The 20,200-nt window shown below is 28.5% G+C and overlaps 1 protein-coding gene across 1 annotated transcript in view; it reads right to left on the reverse strand.

The window, feature by feature from the left end:
• Positions 1 to 20,200, reverse strand: part of LOC136987565 (H(+)/Cl(-) exchange transporter 4-like) — a 57,595-nt gene that overhangs the window by 8,107 nt on the left and 29,288 nt on the right. The window contains exons 3-12 of the mRNA XM_067285315.1: positions 17,067 to 17,270; positions 15,927 to 16,072; positions 10,887 to 11,051; positions 10,104 to 10,310; positions 8,993 to 9,073; positions 7,099 to 7,272; positions 4,517 to 4,615; positions 2,604 to 2,725; positions 2,380 to 2,521; positions 2,206 to 2,291 (exon numbers count right to left, since the gene is read on the reverse strand). Of these exons, the coding sequence (XP_067141416.1) occupies positions 2,206 to 2,291; positions 2,380 to 2,521; positions 2,604 to 2,725; positions 4,517 to 4,615; positions 7,099 to 7,272; positions 8,993 to 9,073; positions 10,104 to 10,310; positions 10,887 to 11,051; positions 15,927 to 16,072; positions 17,067 to 17,270 (1,426 nt within the window). The remainder of the gene's footprint in view (positions 1 to 2,205; positions 2,292 to 2,379; positions 2,522 to 2,603; positions 2,726 to 4,516; positions 4,616 to 7,098; positions 7,273 to 8,992; positions 9,074 to 10,103; positions 10,311 to 10,886; positions 11,052 to 15,926; positions 16,073 to 17,066; positions 17,271 to 20,200) is intronic.

Raw genomic sequence — 20,200 nt, forward strand, 5'->3', positions numbered from 1 at the left:
GTGTTGATTTTGTTTTTGATCAAAAACACACCAGCAAGAGAGATAATTTAATATGCTAAATTTTATCATAAAGTTTAGATGTATTTACAAACCCTATTTTTGTTCATCTGCTTCACACTTTAGTTTATTTGATGATCAGTCTCTAGCAATATGAAGTATAACCTAAAGCACAATGCAAACTAGTCAATGCTGTCACTTTCAACAAGACATCAGATGATATTGTGACTACTTTCCTTCAACAATCTTGCAACGTGACTCTGGTGTAGCTATAAAGAACCAATGAACATTTCTTCAACTCCCAACAAAACTGTCATTTAGAAAAGTTTTATACAAAATGACAAAAGTCAGCAATCATGATATGCTGTCTTGTGTATTTTTTATTGCCAATAAATTGATTAAAAGTATTTTTAGCAATATATATACATACATACATACATATATATTTTTTTGTAGTTTCCATAGTTTAATGCAATAATTATGATGTTCTTATATGTATGATAATCATTCAAAAAATTGCAGCTTGTAGTTGAAACAGATGTCATAAATATTTCACGAGTGCTTGACAACTGTTGCACAAAAATCCAATATGTTGGATCCAATATTTGTGGAAGAGACTGCCTAATTTCCATCAAATGGTATGATGTATCAAATCAATGACACTGGTCAACAGTCAAACCTACAACAATCATACAAATTTAGTTTGACATCACACCTGACCAGTCTGCTGCACATCAACTAGTTTGTGCTTGGTTTAATAAAGAATGTGACCTGGAATTTTTCTAATGAAGTTGTCTCAAGCCTACATGAGATGATGTAATAAATACAGCTGCATGGATCACATCAGTTACAGAGATGGCTAATGTTTTTGGAGTTTCTCCTTCTCATTTCAATAATATAAGTTTTTGAACAAATACTGTTTCAAATATACCTAATCTATATATATAATCGAGACGAGTTGATGATGATGATGATAATAATAATAATAAGTGCAGAGCCCAAACAGTTAGGAGTTGAAAGTTGAAATTTGGTACACTGGTAGGGTACGTCACGAGGACGCACACTGAGAAGGGATTTTTCGAAATTCCTCCCTACGAGGGAGAGGGACAGGATTAAGTCTTAATACTTCCATCAACAATGGAAGTGTTAAGTAACAATGGAAGTGTGAAGTAACAATGGAAGTGTTACGTAACAATGGAGAACAAGGGAAAGCGACGTGCAAGATTTACCGGCACTGAAGAAAAAAAAAAAAAGAAAGAAAAAGAGTAATATGTTAGAACATATTAAATTTTCAAATTTAAACACATTAGTTCGGTTTTTCTCGATCTTTCTTTAGAACGTTCGATGAAACTTGAACAATATAATCAGAACACATGAAAATCGAACAATATTAGAACATTCGATTTTCATATTCGACCTTTCTTTAAAAATACTTAGTTTGTTGATGAAATTACTCTTTTTCTTTTGTGACTATAAAGTAATAATCTTAATTATTGCTATCGTTATTTTTGCCCGAGTAACGCCGGGCCTACCTGCTAGTATTTTATAATTGGAACTAACAGTTACTAATAAAAAGATCAAAATTTGAGGCTCTAAAATTTTCACCAAGGTCAAAGATACTTTTCTCAATATAAAGATATAATGAAATTATCCATCAAACTTATGAAACTATCATTCTAAAATTCCTTGTAATCTAATTGTTTTGTTTATGCAAATTTGTTAACTAGAGAATTGAAAATATTTTAATGGGTAAAAAAACAATTAACTTTTAACCAATGCTTATTTTAATATGTTAAAATACAAAATTCAGTAAACTAATTCCAAGTTTCTTTGATAAACAAACTTCTTGAGAAAGTCTGCACTAGTGCAATGCCAATAACTGATGTATAAAACTGAAACTGATAGGTGTTAACTACAATATTGATATATTGAAGGAATCTTGGTATCAAGCCCATAATATTGATATCAAAATTTTGACTTAGCATGACCTGGCCCTAGTCTGCACTACATATGTTACGCAAGTAAAAGTGTGTATTTTAAAAATAATTTTCACCACTTCTCTTAAATACAAGTGATGTGCTATTTAATTTACATAATAAAATTATGTAAAATTTATGATATTTACTAAAAACTTGAAACTTAAAAACTTAATACACTAAAAATATTAATAATTAAATATTTATAATTATCAAAATTATTTCAATTTACAGTGCAATTTTTTCCATTCCAATTCCAATTAATCTTCCAATAATAGCTCCCATGGTGAGGCTGGGTATAAAAATTCCCGAAGGAACCTAAATTAGAAACAGAATGTTACAAAATTCTGAAATGTTAAAAAAAACTTGCTGAAGTATATGTTTTTATAATTTCAGTAAATTGTACCTTAATTCCAAAAGTAAATATAGTTACTAGAAGTTTTATTATTAATGCCAAACAGAGCAGCCATATCGACTGGTGTATTCCGGATCCGCCACCCGATGCTTCTGCATTTCCAGTTTCCATGGTGTAATTTCTAAAATCGTCGCTATAATAAGTAATTAATAAATATATTTTTGCCATTTAGAAAATTCCGTAAAAATTATAATTTATTAATTAAATATTGTTACCAAAATGGAGAAGCAGCAATGTTGCATTGACTAAAGAGCAATTTTATAAGATTTCCCATATTCATTCTGGTAAATTTGTTTGGATAATTAATAATGGCCGTAACTAATGCAATTACCAATACCTGGAAAAGTTTTAAAATGTAAAATTTATTTTTACCTCAATAAAAATGTTATACAGTAGAATCCACTTATGTAAAAAGTTTGGATCTAACTTATGTCGATGTTGATAACTAACCAACAACATTAAAAAGATATATAAAAACTATAAAATCTATAACTTATATTAATAAACGTTTCAGTCATCCAGCACTGTTTTTCTTCTGTTCTTTCACTACTGTCTTTAACAGCAACTAGTATATAATTGAAGTAAGAAATGGATAACAATTTAAAGTACTGCAAGCAAATAATAATTAAATCATTTAACCTTTAAAGTAATGGTTCAGACTGATGACAATTACATATTACGAATCACATTTGAGGACCCTAGCATAAAAAAACAGCTTAATAATTCCTATTTGATGACTATATACCTTCAAACTATGTGATGGTGTGGCTAATGTGAAACAAGTTCAGCTGGAAATAAATGACAGGAAGACAGAGCTTTTTCTGTATTTTTTGGACACAAAATAAAGCTGCCAAAACATTTAAATAGCTAAAAGCCATGCACCCCAGGATGTCTTATGGAGACAAATGTTCAGGGTCATGTCATTATATCTTGCACAGGCCAACATCCACTATGTCATGCCTATCTCTAGTAGCAATCACGAGTAACCTCCACAATGTCCTTTTTGATGACCTCAGGTCATCAAAAATGAAGTCAGCAAAAAACCAGTCTTATGCATGCAATCATGTGACAATAAAGAAAAATTGTATACAATCAATTGCATAAGACAGTAATTAACTGCTGAATTTAAAAGAACCTTCAATAAGTACTAGTAGATTTTTTTGATCAAAATTTTTGCAGAGTTGGATGGCACATAGCATGAGCATGGACTCGTAGCTAAGTATGTCAGTTTGGCAAAAATTGCTTCCAAAACAAACAAACAAACAAAAAAAAAAAAAACACTGCTATCACATGCAATTGCAGATTAGTGGAATTTGCTTATTCATTTAATAACTTTTTGCTTTGTGGCAAAGTTTTCAGGAACAAATTGAAGTGGTTAAGTGAAAAGTAGCTGTAATCTATATTTAGAAATTTCTGATTCACTAATAAATTGCAAAAAATTCAGTTTTCTAAAAATGAAAATTCCACAGGCATAAAAAGATTTTAAAAAATTTAAATATAAGAAAAACAACCCAAACAAAATGTTAACAATACATACAAACTATACACTAAACCATCAGTAACAGCATTGTGTACTGTACAGGAAGAACTTCTCAAACATTGAAACAATTATTGCAGTGACCAATTCTCACAGAAAATGTTTCCGGCATAAAAGTTTTCATGTAAATTCCCATTGTTTTTCTTAAATTTATAATTTATAAATTACTTTTCTTAACAAATAAAGTTGTTTCACCAAAATATAAATGAATAATTTCAATTAAGTGATTAATCTGTGGAATTTTTTAAAATGTACTTTTTTTTAATAAAAACTTACACAAATTTTATAAAAAATTTGAAAAATTCTAATCCATGTTTGATGCAAAATATTCAGATTACTCCCCATAATGACTCTCAGTAATATGTCAAACAAACTGCGCATTAAAAAATTAAATTACGTTAAATATACACATTTAAGAAACTTAAGCGTTTGTATTGAATTTGAACGTAGATTATTCTCTGTATAGAGTATGAGAGACTGTGTTGAATGTCTTAATAAAACAAAATAGCTTTAAAATTATTTATGTAATAAAAGCACTTTACTTTCTAAAATGTGCCTACAATATAAATATTAAAAAATATATACAATTACCTCAACAATTGGATGTTTTCCTAGTTTAGATGTTTTTCGATAACGACACCACCAAATATTGCACTTGATAAAGATTGTACCAACGATACCCTGAAATAAGTTGGCTTTTCAATACAAATTACGAAAAGATTTTTAACACCGCATTTAGTTTTAGAAAATTTTATTAAATTTGTAAAATATAGATAATTTATTACAGGAAAAAATATTCTTAGTATATAAAACAACAAAAGTCAAATAAGTTTTTTTCTTAATTTACAAAAAGTAAGGCCACCATTATTGTCAGATTGCTGATTAGCTGATGTACATCAAACTCCCGATTATCCACGGTAATTAGTTTATTTTGAACAGAAAATCAATTAAAACCACGAATAAAAATAGGATAATGTAAATTTAGATTCATTCTTTGACAATAAATTTATCTTTAGTAATAAAATCTTGTAAGTTCTAAAAACACTTCTCGATTAATGATCTAACTTTCCGAAACAATAATACAGTTGACAATGTTATTCGAAATCCCAAAAACCTATGTTATCAGTTTTTTGTGGAGTGTGGGAAATTATTAGTCTGAACAAGTCGTTTACAACTAGTACGCATCTTTGCTGCTCACGGATCAATAATCCTGTATTGGAAAGAGACTGTTCGATCATAAATTAGTAGTGAGGTTGAGGCCAAAGTTTTAAATGCGAAAACACGTACGTCAGACGTTCGGCGCCATCTTGGAATGTAGAGCACGATTCCACTGACTTTCCAAACACCACTGTCAAACTTCTAGGCTTACGGGAAAGTGGCACCGAATGTCCGACATACACGTTTTCGCGTTTAAAGCTTTGGCCTCAATCTTGCTAGTAATACAAAAGCTCAAACTATTCAAGGAAAACAACAATAAATTTTTTGAACAATAAAGTTGTCCCCAAGATGATTTATGTATATAATAAAATTCGTCAATTGTAATCATTTACAGATTTGCCTATATTAATAACACAAACAACTTACAACTTTAGATGGAGTAAGTAATTAAGACTACAATTAGTGAAAATTCTGGTTTCATTGACTCTGACACAAAATAAACTGCTTAAACAATTATAAAGTGTACTTGACAATTTATTAATTATAATTATTAATACTAATTCATCCAGAATATGAACGAAAAAATGTCAGCAATTAAAACTACCATACAGTAAGTAAATAATTAAAACATCAGTAAAAAAGTTGTAATGTTTAACCTTTAAAACGGTAATTAAGACTGATGATGATTGCATGCTATCAACCACACATTGAGACTAATAGTGACGACAATGATAACTATAATTGAATTCTAATTATAATAAGCAAAGTGTATAAGTGTATAAGTGTATTTTATCTTAAATATGTTGGAACTTGCTAATTCTGATATTAAAAATCAACAACAATATCCATAATTACAATGAGTCTACTGTATAAGTATTATATACACAAATACAATAATCACAATATGAATTTGTTTTGACATTCATTAAAATAAGTTTAAAAAGATTTAATTCCAAAGTTTTGTATTAAAGAATTATATTATATTAAACAGTTTTATATTAAAGAATCAAAAACCAGTTAACTAATATCAAAATAAATTAATGCCAATATCATTGCAATTAAAATTATGGTAAATAGAATTACTAATATCAAGAAAGAAATTTTAAATATTTTACTTATTTTAAAATTAATTTAAATTTATTTTTCAATTTTATTTATTATGTATGCAATAAAATTTATTATATGCTTATTTATGATTATCATCTATTTATTTCAGGTTTTACTTATTACGCATATTGCGTAACACATTGCATTTTATAACACGTAATAGTCGAGTCTCCACATCTGTAGATCTGTGCTTTTACGGTGGCCACAAAATTTATAATGTTAAAGATTCGGCTACTGCTCACTACAGTCACTTTGTGATAATGGGACAAATGCATCTTCAGTATCACAATAAGCATCATCCAGTTGTACAGCTTATGATATTGTGTTATATTTGTCAGCATTATGTTAGTTGTGCTTAAGATATTACAGTGCTTACATAAATACCCAAGAGTCCTAAATGAAGTGCATCTAGTGAAGAAAGTAATGACTTTGTACTAAATCCAATAGTAAATAATCTGATGCATACCTTATTCTTAACTATGTAATAAAATTTTGACACAACATTTTCAAAAACATGGTCCAAAATATTTCCAAATATTGCAAAATACAATTAAAACTCCTTAAACACTCAAACATTTTTCTGTTAATTGTAAATATTTAAAGGCATAGGTAGGAAACATTTGGAGCTATTTGAGTAAGAGATTACAGATTTAACTCAAAATATACCTAAATCCACTAGCAAAAAACAATTTAATAACTGAACGTTTAAAGATCATCATCATTTTTGTTACTGGATTTAGGTATGTTTTGAGTACATTGTGAGCAGTATATCCAGTTTTTTCAGTACAGATTTTGCACCATTTCGTCTTTTTGCAGACCATGTCGACATGCAATTCTCATAAATACAGAGATCTAACTGTAAATGCATTAAAAAATAATTACAAAAATTCATACTTACCACCAAGAAGTCCCAGTATTATAAACGGAAAGAGTTCCACAAATATCCATGGCCTTTTATAATCCATATAGAACATAACAAGATGATCGTTACCAAAAGGATTAATAGAATGTAGAACAAATGATGCAACTAACGCACAAAAAAATGATCGCCATAAGGTCTTCAATGGAAAATAATAACTGATCTGAAAATAAAATATTAATTATTATTTCATATTCAAATATCATATATTTTATTTAAATTAAAATATAAAACTCAGTATTTTCTTTTTTAAAATTATATTAAATAATAAAATATTTATGCAGAAATTTAAACCAAGATTTTCTTAAAATATAATGTCATTATAAAAAAAGTTTAAGAAACATACTTAGTAGAAACTCCATTAACTGGGATAATGACAAGAAGAATGTGCACAAATAATCAAACTCACAACAACAGAATTTTGTATTTACAGTGCATTTTTTTTAACTTAACGACACAAATTCGATAGAAAACTGAATTTGCACCGTACAATTAATTGTAGACTTTTGTTCTAACACTAGTTTCCAGTTAGCAGCCATTCTTTCTATACAAAAATAAAACTAAACTTGAAAGGAAAGAAAAAATATACACTTAAGACACTAGCACAATGATTAGTTTCTTATTTTAAACTGTTTAAGATTCATTTTCACAAAAACTACATCTTTTTTAGACTGAATGTAAAAATCCCAATTAATAAAACTTCTATCGTAAATGTTTGAGTGGAATCATAAACAACTCGTTGCTTTAGTAAATGTTCATTTTTATTTTCTTGCCAGAAAATATCAAGCAATCAGGATATTAGCAAAGAGGCTGAACACACATCACAATTCATCACGTGCCATTTGGAAAATAGACAAAGTCAACAATTTGGAAATATTGGCTCTATGTTCTTAGTAAGAGTAATAAAGCAAACCAATGATCAATTGTAAAAAGTCTTATTTTATGGAAAAACAACATACCATTTCTTAAGAAAGTCATCACTAATAACTAAAATCAGATAGTCTAAGAGAATATTGTCTGAAAAAAAAAACCTACAAATATTGACAGATCTAACAATTAGCTGGCGTGAAAGAAAAATATCATTGTGCTTATGGTGGGATTAACAAAGTAACATTTGTCACAAATTTTTGCAGATATGCTTATTCAACAGCATCAGAGAATGCAATAAAACTGAGAAAAGCCTCATATACTCAATTGCAAAAATGTGTTTTGTTGTACACAGTGAGAGCAATACAAGAAAAAACCGAGCTTAAGTTTGATCTGATTTGTCCCAATCCTCATTAACTGCATCTCGTCCCAACTAATTATCATCATTGCCAAGCTCTTCAAAATAAACTAAATAGAAAAAGTTTCAATAATGATGATCAAGTTTAAAAGTTTATGAAAATGTCTGAGTCAAAACTGGCCAACTTTTAAAAAAAAAAAAACCAATAACTCAACTACTAAAGAAGAGCAAGTCATTATTAATAATGATAAATAAATAAATATATACATAGGATCTAAGGATCTATTATATTTTCTTTATTAAATTTAAAGAAAAAAAATAATTATTTCTAACACAATGCAATATTTCAATGAATTTTTACTTTATTTTTTTATTTCTTTGCATGTACAAAAAGAAAGCAGTGCTCAGATGTACTGACTTTTATGAAATGCTAAGCTCTTTAAATGTGACATTAACTTAATAAAACTATCTTTACTAATAGAATATCACAAGTTGATAATTAATTACTATGTGCTAATATTCTAAATAATCTAGAAAATAAAATTATTATAAACATTAGTATTATTAGTTTTAATAATAAAAGTAATAAATTGAAATATTAAAATGCAAACATAATTTCTAAAATTAAACTTTAAACAATGTAATAATGTATGTTTACTTCTTCCAAGCTGAACAGAACGCCTCCGATCGGTGCACCGAATGCGACGCAAACGCCTGCAGCAGCCGCTGCCGAAAGGATCTAGAAATTAAATTTAATAAGTTCTATTTTAAAAATTTAATTCTATCATAAAAATTGATCCATTATTAAATAATCCATTAAAATTATAATTATTTTCAAAAATTAGTCAAAGCAAATTCATTAGTTTATATTAAAAATTAAGATTATTTTGAATCGGTAAATATCGAATTATTTTGAATTGGCAGAGAGTGAACACAATTCTATATCAGAGTTGTGTTCACTCTCTGCACCTTTTCCATTAATTAGCAATACCCCGCAAATACTGCACGAGTGAAACTACAACTAAAGAACAAATGCCTGCATTTTTAAGTTGTTGTGACTATTTAAAATGGTGGAATACCAAAGCACCGAGTCGTAATCACGATTTATAGAATTAATCCACAATCCCAAGTGCCCGTTGAATTTTTTCATTAAAATTAGAATATCTCTCTTTTCATGATATTCTAATTTTAATGACCCTTTTCATCTTATCAAGATGTAGAGGATGATCTGTTTGGTTCGTTTTTCTAATTACACAATGTCAAGAATTTTGTTGATAAATTTCTAACTTTTTTATGGCCGTGTCTCGAGCATTCCCTACCAATTGGGGTGTAAAACTTTTAGCCACTGCAGTAGCGGCTGTCCACGTGGCCGAAAAGAGCAAAATGTGACCACTGCTTAAACGACAAACGATTCAACATTAATTCATTTCAAAATTTAAATAATTTTAAAATCTTAATTAAAAACCAGTAATTAGGAATTATCATTTCTTAATTATTTAATTACTTATTATTTTTTATTATTTAAAAAAATTTTTTAGGTCTAAAGACATCTCTAACCATGTTAATATAAAATGATTATGCATGTTTTAATTACAAAATTGTACAAATAGCTTTTTAGATTTCAATTGATTGAATTGATTCAAACGATTTTATTTATTAACATAATACTTATAAAATAGTTATGTAATGTATAAATGTAGAAGTAATCAATAACATTTTCTATTAAGATTTCTATAGATATTAAACAAACACAACAAAATAATACTTACTTCTCTCTTTTTAGCCTCGTTATCTCCATATTTTGTAAAAAAGTACGAAAATAAATTGCCGATGCAGCAGGCGACGTGTACCAGCGGACCCTCTTTTCCGAGGCTGAGACCCGAACCGACCGCCAGCATCAGGCCTACCGATTTGATTACCAAAGTCCACTTTCCTAGATAACCACGAATGATGAAGCCACTTAAAATAGTTTTTATCTATTAAGAAAATATATATTTTTTAAAATAAAGAATAAGTGTTTTTTTAAACACATTTTTCAGTTTTAGAGCTACTCATTAAATTAAACATTCTGAAAAGCTAAAACTGTTAATTAAAAACACTGCACACCACTCATACCTACTCCAGTATATTATGATTTAATGGAAGCACAAATGTTTTCAGCAACTTTAAGAGACCTTTGTTGGATGAGAGAACCTTTTTTTCACAGTATAAGTTACAAAAAAAAAATTAAATCTTAATGTATTGGAATAGGTATGAGTGGCATGCAGTGTTTTTACTCATTAAACTTGCATATACATAAAAATTTAATCATGCAATTTATCAAGTATAAATCTGTAGTACTTTTAATCTTACACCGCAGAAAACTTTCGAAAATAAATTATTTCTTGTTTTGAATAATGCATAAAATCTTAAATCTGTTAATTTTAGCACTTAGAAAAGTAACTAGACATAATACTTCTAATAAAACTATGATTTTATTAAGTAGCTAATACAGATAATCATTTTTCATATTTTGTTAATGCGTAATACTATAATAAGAATAATAGTCTTACTTCTGGAATACCCGATCCACACGCGTACGGCGCAAACATCCTCACTAGTAAGGCAGATAGGCCGGCGAGACATATACTAATTACGATGTAGATGAAATACGAAAATATATATTCGGCTACTTCATTGTTAGTATTAATACCAAAAACTTCGGGCCAAGAATACCACTGAAACAAAATTCAATTTCACTCGTGTTAAAATGATCATTATTGATTAATTATATACGTCAACAATTCTTAGCTCACTAATTTTTAATTAATAAATTGTAAAAATAAATAAATAGTGTTTTATTTAAAAAATAAATTCTAGTTTTGAACACTACATAATTGTTATGTTCAAAACTGGAAAGCTATGTGATTTTGAACCGACATACAAGTGTTTTGTCTATTTTATAAAGTTATCTAATGACATCACGAATACTAGTACAAATCTCTAAAATCAGAGTGAATAACAACAAATTTGATTTTATTTCATCAGTATAAAACTATATTTTGATTCTTAACAATAATGAGGTATCTTCCTTTACCAGTTATTAAAATATTTTGAGACATCCACAAGTATTTTTTTTTTTTTTTTTTTTTTTTTTTTTAAACTCTTTCCGCCCTGTGGGCACTAAGAGGGCCTCTTGTAGCAAGCCCATTATGGGTTCGGCCAGGCCCACAATGGGGCGGCCGGGTGGTGAGGGGCGGGGACCGACATATCCGGACGGACATCCACAAGTATTAGTAAGCTTCATCACACAAAATTAGAGCAGGAATTAGAAGAGTTCTATTGGTAAATTATGCTGCAGGGCAATATTATAAAATTCATTAATTACAGAAATACACCAATTAGACCAAAGATTACTTTTCGATCATTAGCGACTATTCTTGTTTTTACAAGAAATGCTAACGTGCAGCCAAACGTTTATTTTTATACGTAGATTATTTCTGAAATAAAACACTCTTGATAACAGACTAAATAAATTCTGTCAAAAATGACACCATTTAATTGTGTAACTTTCATAAATTAGTTTTGCATAACTGATGATGCACAAATTCAAAATAAAACATTTAATAAATACTTTTGTTTGTTACGCTCAAACTTCTTTCAAATGTTCTGGAGCTCGAGCGTAACAAGTGAAAGTGCTTATTTAATGTTTTATTTTGAATGTTTGTATCATCAGTTATGCAAAACTAATTTATGAAGCTTACTTAGCCATAGGGATTGTGACACTAACAATTATTAATAATAAATGTAAAATCTTATGACCTCTTATAAACATTTGAGATAACCAATTATCACAACTGCCACAGAAAATTGAAACTTTTTAAGAATGATATCTAAATGAATTAGGCTAATAATTCGATATCATTTTAAAAAATTTAATTTGTTTATAACATTCTTTTCTTGAATGCCTCAACATGTTTGTCCACCAGATAGATCAACAGATGAATGTACTAAAATGTCATTCCCAATTTTTCAGATTTTAATATGAATTGTTGTTTGAATTAGGAAAGTAATTTATAAATTTTTGTAGGAAATTTTAATAAACATAATAGCACAATAATAAAATTAAATCAAATATATCTGTATGTATTGAATCCTTAATTTTATAATTTTAAATCCAAAAAACACAACAAACTCACTTTAAAGAGGTTAGCTAGTAATTACTAATGAATGTTTTCAAAGTTTATTTGTCAGAAAGCTTCGGCAATGTGTTAAAATAGAATGGTAATCTTTAAAAGCAACGACCCAAGCTAATGCCCTAACGGTCTTGGCCATTTAGCCATTGTACTTCCGACACTAAATACGTTTAGTAGTTACAGCAAAGCACAAAGCTGCCAACATTAGAAAATAAAATTATGCTGAGTGTTGCCAACACTACTACTTTATTGTTAGCTTGAGGATTTATTATTTTATATTTGCAACTGAAATTACTACAAATACAAATGTATAAAAACAACTGCCATGTACTGTTTAACATTTGAGTAGTGCATTAATCATGTGACATTTCGTTTTCATTTTTTGTTATAAAATATCCAGTTAATGTAACTAAAAAAAATTTTTGGGAGGAATTTGAAATAATTTGAAACTTTTTCGTTGAATGAAAAATATTAATAGTTTTAAGTTTCTTCTATATTTTATTTCATTTACACTGTACAGCCATTAAATATTAAATTTAAAATGTAAATGTTGTCTTATTAAGTTAATAAAAATAATTATTTACTAAAATTATTATGTTATAATTGATTTGTATTAATTTAAAAAGTGTATTTTTTATCAAATAATTTCACTTGAGAAACTAAAGCATAAAAATGTGCAAAAACATTCAGCTGGTTCCTTTTATACCATGTGCTAATAAGCCGTTAGATGTTACACAAAATACCTAGTTTCATTAGACAGAAGCTGAAACACCCGAAACAGATGCTATTGACCTGGTTTCAACATCTGCAGAAACCGAGTTAACAGCATTTCGAGAGGTGACCAAAAAATTAGACAGATTCTGAAATAAATGTTTATTATGGAATGTGCTAGCATTCAAGAAATGACTAGACCCTTCTTCAAATGGTAAATTCCAGCAAATAGCTGTGACATATATGTTGTAGCTACACACACGTGATCTTCCAAAAAGAATGCTATCATTTTATCATCTTTAAATTATTGTAATTATGTTAATTGTTACCTGAAAAGTATGCACTGTTTTTGCCAAGCAATAGCATAATTGTTTGAGTGTCATCTACCATCTGCATACATACATCCTTTTGTCTACTACCTCTAAAAAGTGCCGTAGACAAAAATGGCAATTCCACAACAGAGAAAGTGTCGCGTGTTCTGCCGTTCGAAAAGTTGGAATCGATCATCATTGCACAAAATGATTTTTGACAACTTTCTGAGTTTCATAGAATTAATCCATTACATAAGACAAACATTCTTATTATACAATGATGACTGATTCCAACTTTGTGGACTGCAGAACACAAAATGCCTTCTCTGTCAGTGAATTGCCATTTTTGCTTACAATGCTTCCTAGAGGCAATAGGCAAAAAGATGTTTGAATGCAGGTACTAGATGAAACTCGAACAGTTTCATCTACTGCTGTCTGACACTATAATACGAGAGTAATCCCAAAAATAAGGTCTCCTATTTTTTTAAAAAATGCAAAGAAACGTTTATTTTCAATAATGTTCATGTTATTTTAAAGCTTGAACATTTATCTATTTTTCTACATAATTGCCATTTTGGTCGATGCACTTTTGTAGGTGCCGTGGCGATTTTTGTATGCCCACGTCATACCGGTTCACCACCACGTCGCGGGACTCATCTTGCCCACACCTTCCGATACTGCAACTTTTCCGTTAAAATCCTACGAATGGTGCTTCGGGGAAAACCCCAAGAACCAAAACGCAGAGATCGTCTAGAGTGATTTGCCGATCTTCACGCACGATTTGCTCAACCTTCATTGTCTTGTCGGAAATTGACGGTCTCCCACTTCTTTTTTTGTTGTGAATTTCGGTACGATCGGCTGCAAACTGCCTACGCCACTTGAGAACGTTTTTGATATCTATGCACGACTCGCCATACACTTTCGTCAATTAACTAAAATTTCAATCAGTTTAACAGGACATGGCAGCAAGCCGGTACAAAAATTGCCACAGCGCTTACAAAAATGCATTGACTGAAATGGCAATTAGGTAGAAAAATAGATAAATGTTCAAGCTTTAAAATGATACGAACATTATTGAAAATAATCATTTCTTTATATTTAAAAAAAATAGGAGACCTTACTTTTGGGATTACCCTCGTATCTATAAAATCAATAAATCTATCAAATCTCGAGTATCGCCGAAACATTAAAATCTTTCAAATCTCTATCGATTGCTGTACAATACATACTTATTAGGTAATAACAAACAATCACAGTAATTTAAAATGATAACATTCTTCTTGGAAGACCAATAAAAAGTTATTTACAACACTCAGTCTGCTCTATTCATTCTTATTCTTTCATGCATCCATTCACATATCATAGTATGTATTAATTTCAAGCTACAAACACAACACTAAAAGACTTCTTTGTTCATTAACTTTCCAATTTTCATGTAACTAAATTTATACATAGGTTTGCCAAGACTCAAAGCCTATGTCTCAGAAAGGAAATTTAAATTAATAAAATTATTAAAGTTTGAATCAATTCCTATAAGATAGGTACACTGAATCAAGTTTTCATATCAACATAAATATAAATTTATCAATAAAAAAAAAAAAATTTACAAAATTCTAGTTTGAATTATTTTTACATTCCTTCACAATGAAATTAATTACTGCAAATAAAGTATAATTTAAATAACAAGAACAAACAAACTTCTAAAGTGAGGTTACCGTAAGTATTTAATTAGAAATGTTTTCAACCTCGGTTTAAGAAATATTCAGCTAAAAGAATAATATATGGAATAGACTTGATCAACAAAAGTATCATTTGTACTCGATACCATATTTAAAATAATACCAAAAATGCTATATTCGGGTAAATATTTTTATTTTTTGTCAGTCATTTTATGTTCATTTTTACAGTAATGAAAATGTTTGATTAAAAACATATGTTTTTGTTTCCTGAATAAACATTTTTCTTATTATTTTATTTTAGACTAAAAATATTTTGCATTTCACATTTGTTATTCTATTAACTGAAGATAACATAAACTAAAGTTGAAAATGTTTCTAATTAAATACTTGAATATCCTCAACCTTAGCAGTTTGTTTCTTTAGTTCCTATAATAATAATGGTATCAAATTTTATGGTAATCTAAATATATTCTTTTATTTCTCAGTATTATTTTGATATTTTCTCAAATTTTCAATGAGACTACAAAAAAATAAAATAAAACGTGTTATATCAATGAATAGGACGACGAGGACTTATTTCTAAATCGTTCGTTTCGATGGAAACTTCAATATTTAAATAATATAAAAATCAGCCATTTAAAAAAGAAAATGAAATTGTTTAGATTATTTTTCTTTTTTAAATGATTTACAAAGAACAATTACAATTAGATGCATACCAATAAGCATTTATCACCTTCATAATATGTTTCGTTAGAGGACCAACAACACTGTTCTTTATTTAGCCAGAACGCTTCCAAACACACACCTTCTTTCAGATACCTCATCCATCCCGTTCCGATGTCTATTATACCTGCTACCGTACCTGTCGTAAATAATATCTTTTGTATAATAATTAAATTTAAAATAAAAACTTTGATTTTCAAAATATATTTGTAACTATAAATTAATGGCAAGTTTTAAAGTTGATCAATATATAAATTTACGGTTCTTAATTTCTTTCTCACGTAAAATTATCTTAAATAATTTAGTATGTTATCATCCGGTGTGGGTGATAACATACCCCTTTTGGAAAAACTAGAAGGTATGTAAATAATTTAATGTATCGTTTCATTACAGAATTGTCTGTAGATAAATTATCATATTTACATTTGTAATTAGTCATTTGCATTATCTATTATGAGATATTTATTGCAAAGAAATTGTTCATAAATATAACTTTTGCTATTATTCTGATAGTTTTTTGTATCAATAGTTTATAATAAAAAATATTTTTGCATTTTGATACCAATAATGCTACTTAAATTATGAAATATTTAGCTATAAAAGTTTAAAATTAATTAAATCGTGTTTACAATTACATATATATATTTTTTGTTGACTATCTATATACCGTATTTTACGGACAATAAGACGCACCTGAATTTTGGAGGCAATTTTTCGAAGAAAAAAGTGCGTCTTATAGTCCGTAAAATACGGTATATAAATTACAATAATAAGCAATTAATACTACTACTGTAATGAATACTCACTCTGTTTAGATATTTAAATATTGTAAAAACAGAATGGTAAAGACCAAAAAAACTGATTTTTAAATTTTAAACTTAAAAAAAATTTATTAATATTGTTCTAAAATTATTCATTTTATATTTTTATAATATGCAGATTTAGGAACAATTTGATTCCTAACAGAAACAAGCAATGGTACAGGGGTGTTCCACATAATCCAGCTTGCCTTTAGCTTACAATAGAAAGGTGCATTCAAATTAGTTTCAGTTTCCAGTTAGTGTGAAAAACTTTGGCATTTTATTAGAAAACATCAATATATATAAAACAGTAAAAAAATCCGACAAGGTTACCTGTAGTCATTCCAACTAAGAGCAGACACAGCCAACCCGACCAGGCATCGTGAAATCCTCTGATACAATCCCACACGGAATCTTTCTTCTTGGAAATTATGTAGCGATGCCTCGTTCGATCCTGAGCTATGTCTCTCTGCCAATCTATGGTGTGGAAATCCTCGTAGTGCCTTGTTTTGGGAATTTCTTCCATTTCTCCTAATTCTTTTAGAAGACAAAACACTATTTTAATCAAACTAGAATTTTATATTTTCAAAAAATATAAAATCAACTCAAAATTTCAAAAAGAAATTGTACAATTTAGTCATAAAAGCAGCATTATATTTTAAACAAAATTTCTAAATTCAGCAGTGTTTTCTAAATGTTTTATTTAAAGAAATTCAATTTAAGTCAAAGTTAACCGAAGTAAATCTCTTTTTAACTTTTAAATGACTCGAAATTATAAATCCGAGACTAGATTTTACGAAGAGACATTTATTTTAACCGAATTAATACTAAAAACAAAGGTAATGTAAAAAATTATTTTCAATTAAGTAAAGCAGAATTTATAAATATTTTAATTATATTGGAATTTTATTATTTGGAATCAGTCGTGCAGTTAGCGTCGAATAATTGCCTTTCGATATTTTAATACGTAAAACAGATCGACGGGACGAGACAATTTAAACTTTTAATGCATTGTCTGAATATATTTTTTGTATCTCTTGAAATCAACTCCATCGTGTTAAATTCAAACAATTGTTATAGAAACTTAAGGAGTCAACCTATTTATTTCCATTTAATTGGAATAAATAGATTGACTCCTTAAATTTCTATAGTGATTATTTGAATTTAATTACTTTCTTTTGTGATTTATTGGAAAAGAATATTGGCTATACCATAAAAAGCTCCTATTTCCATCATACTGAAAAATTCATATAGATTTTTTTGAACTTTTAGCTCTTCATTTGTAACTTTTTGAAATACCAATTCAAATTTAAATTGAATACTACCATTTTGAATTACTGTATTTATGTTAATCATTACTTGACACAACATATACCAATTGATAAAGTAACTGTTAGAGTTTCTGGTCCCATCCGCATTCAAATGTCTTGTTGTCTACTACCTTTAGGAAGCACCGAAAACAAAAATAGCAATTCCACAACAGAGGTGTTTTGTGTTCTGCAGTGATTAAAGAATGTGGATGACCTTTGCTTTCTTTAAGTCATTATTTTTTCAGATTGTCTGTTACTAGGCATTTTGTTAACATTCCAGAACACATTTTTAAATGAAATTGCTTATTTATTAAGTTACAAGGATTCCAAAATAAAGTGTCATCACAGAGTATTACTGAAACTACTACAGTTAAAAAAATGTTTTTCAGGACTTCATATTGAATTGTGGGCACAGAGTTGATTAAAAATGCCCTCATTTTGGGGTTTCACAATACGATAACCATATCTGTGAGGTCACAGAACTTAGAAAGTTGTAAGTGTTAAACAATCATTATAATTTAGTTCTTTTTGTATCTAGATAATAGTTTCTAATTGCAGTTTAAAACTGAAAACTTGATGGGCCACACAACCAATATCAAACAATTTACTCAAGTCCAGGCAAATATTGATTCCATTCTCTTTTTTATAAAAAACACAAAAGATAGTACTTTATGTAAATTTGTAATAAAATCTGGTATTTAAATTCATAACTTTCAACATATTCATTTATTAATTTTGACAGACTCAATTGTCTTAAATGCTTGATATGAATAAGCTACAAACAATAAGCAACATCACATTTGCTAACCCCACAGAGTACAACATGATTAAATTATTTAACAACTGAAAGTTAAACTTACTACTTTTGTCAGACAATTTTTCTAATTAATTGTTTAATGTCAATCAGTTCTTAGAGCATCATTCAATAATCAAAATGGAATTTTTTTCTTCAATTAGTTTTTTTCTACAAATTTTGGAACAATCTTGTTGTTTTAGCAATATCAACTTACTAGTATATGAGAAAAATGCATCATCAGTAACAATTTTCAATATTTTAATCTATTAATGCTGAACTATGGATGACTGGATTTTTTCATATTTTAATTAAAGGAAAGCTGTTTAATCATCACATGACAGATATTAAAAAACAACTCTTATATAAAACTAATCATAAATAGAAAAAATCTAACAAACGAAAATAACTATTAATAAAAAGATGTCTGCTTTAACATTTAAAGTATCTAAACTTTACAAAAGCTGGAGAAAAGTTGATCAAAAACACTGCAAACTACTCATACCTACTCGAGAACATTAAAATTTAATGGAAGCATAAGTTACAAAAAGGTTTTTTGTAACTTACTCGATGTAAAAAAATGGATCTCTCGCACGACGAAGGCCCCTAAAAGCGGCCGAAAACATTTGTGCTTCCATTAAATTTTAATGTGCTGGAGTAGGTACAAGTGGCGTGCACTATTTTTTCATTTAAAGTATTACATAACAAGTTCTTAACCTAGTTATTCTACGATGAAAACTTCGTAAATTTGTAAAACTCGACATCGTGCCGATAAATAAATCGACCAAATAACTGCTAGTTTAGCATTGCGATTGTGGCAAAGTTAACTTTTTTCCCTCTGGGTAATGAACATTTTGATTAGTATCCATGTGATTGGTCTGTCTTTAATATATTTTATTTAATTGTCATAATAAAAAATCAAATTTTTTAATACAAAGTAGAATATATATACATACATATATCAAAGGATTACCAAACTTCCTCAATTTTACAATAAAAATTACTGTTCTTGCACAATTTGGTGAATTCCATTTTGTCTGCATTTCTGTTGATTGGACATTTTTTTCACTATAGCAATACCCCCAAGTAAAATTGGAGATTTTCTTTATTGGTAACAGCATAATATTAAAATTAGGATTCAGAAATTGTCTGCCCAACAGATTACAATTCAATGCTGGCAATCCAATTACATTTCCACTTCTAATATTATATATTTTTTTCACTTTGCACTTCCAGTTTCAGTTCTGATCTGCATTAGTGGCCAGCTTTGCATTTAGGTCAAGTGTGAATGAAGTGTGGCATTATCTTTTGTTGCATGTTTACTGCTTATGATAATTTACAGTTTATCCATCTATCACATATTC

Source organism: Centruroides vittatus, unplaced genomic scaffold (genome assembly GCF_030686945.1).
Source record: "Centruroides vittatus isolate TY-2023 unplaced genomic scaffold, ASM3068694v2 scaffold_2520, whole genome shotgun sequence".
NCBI lineage: Eukaryota > Metazoa > Arthropoda > Arachnida > Scorpiones > Buthidae > Centruroides > Centruroides vittatus.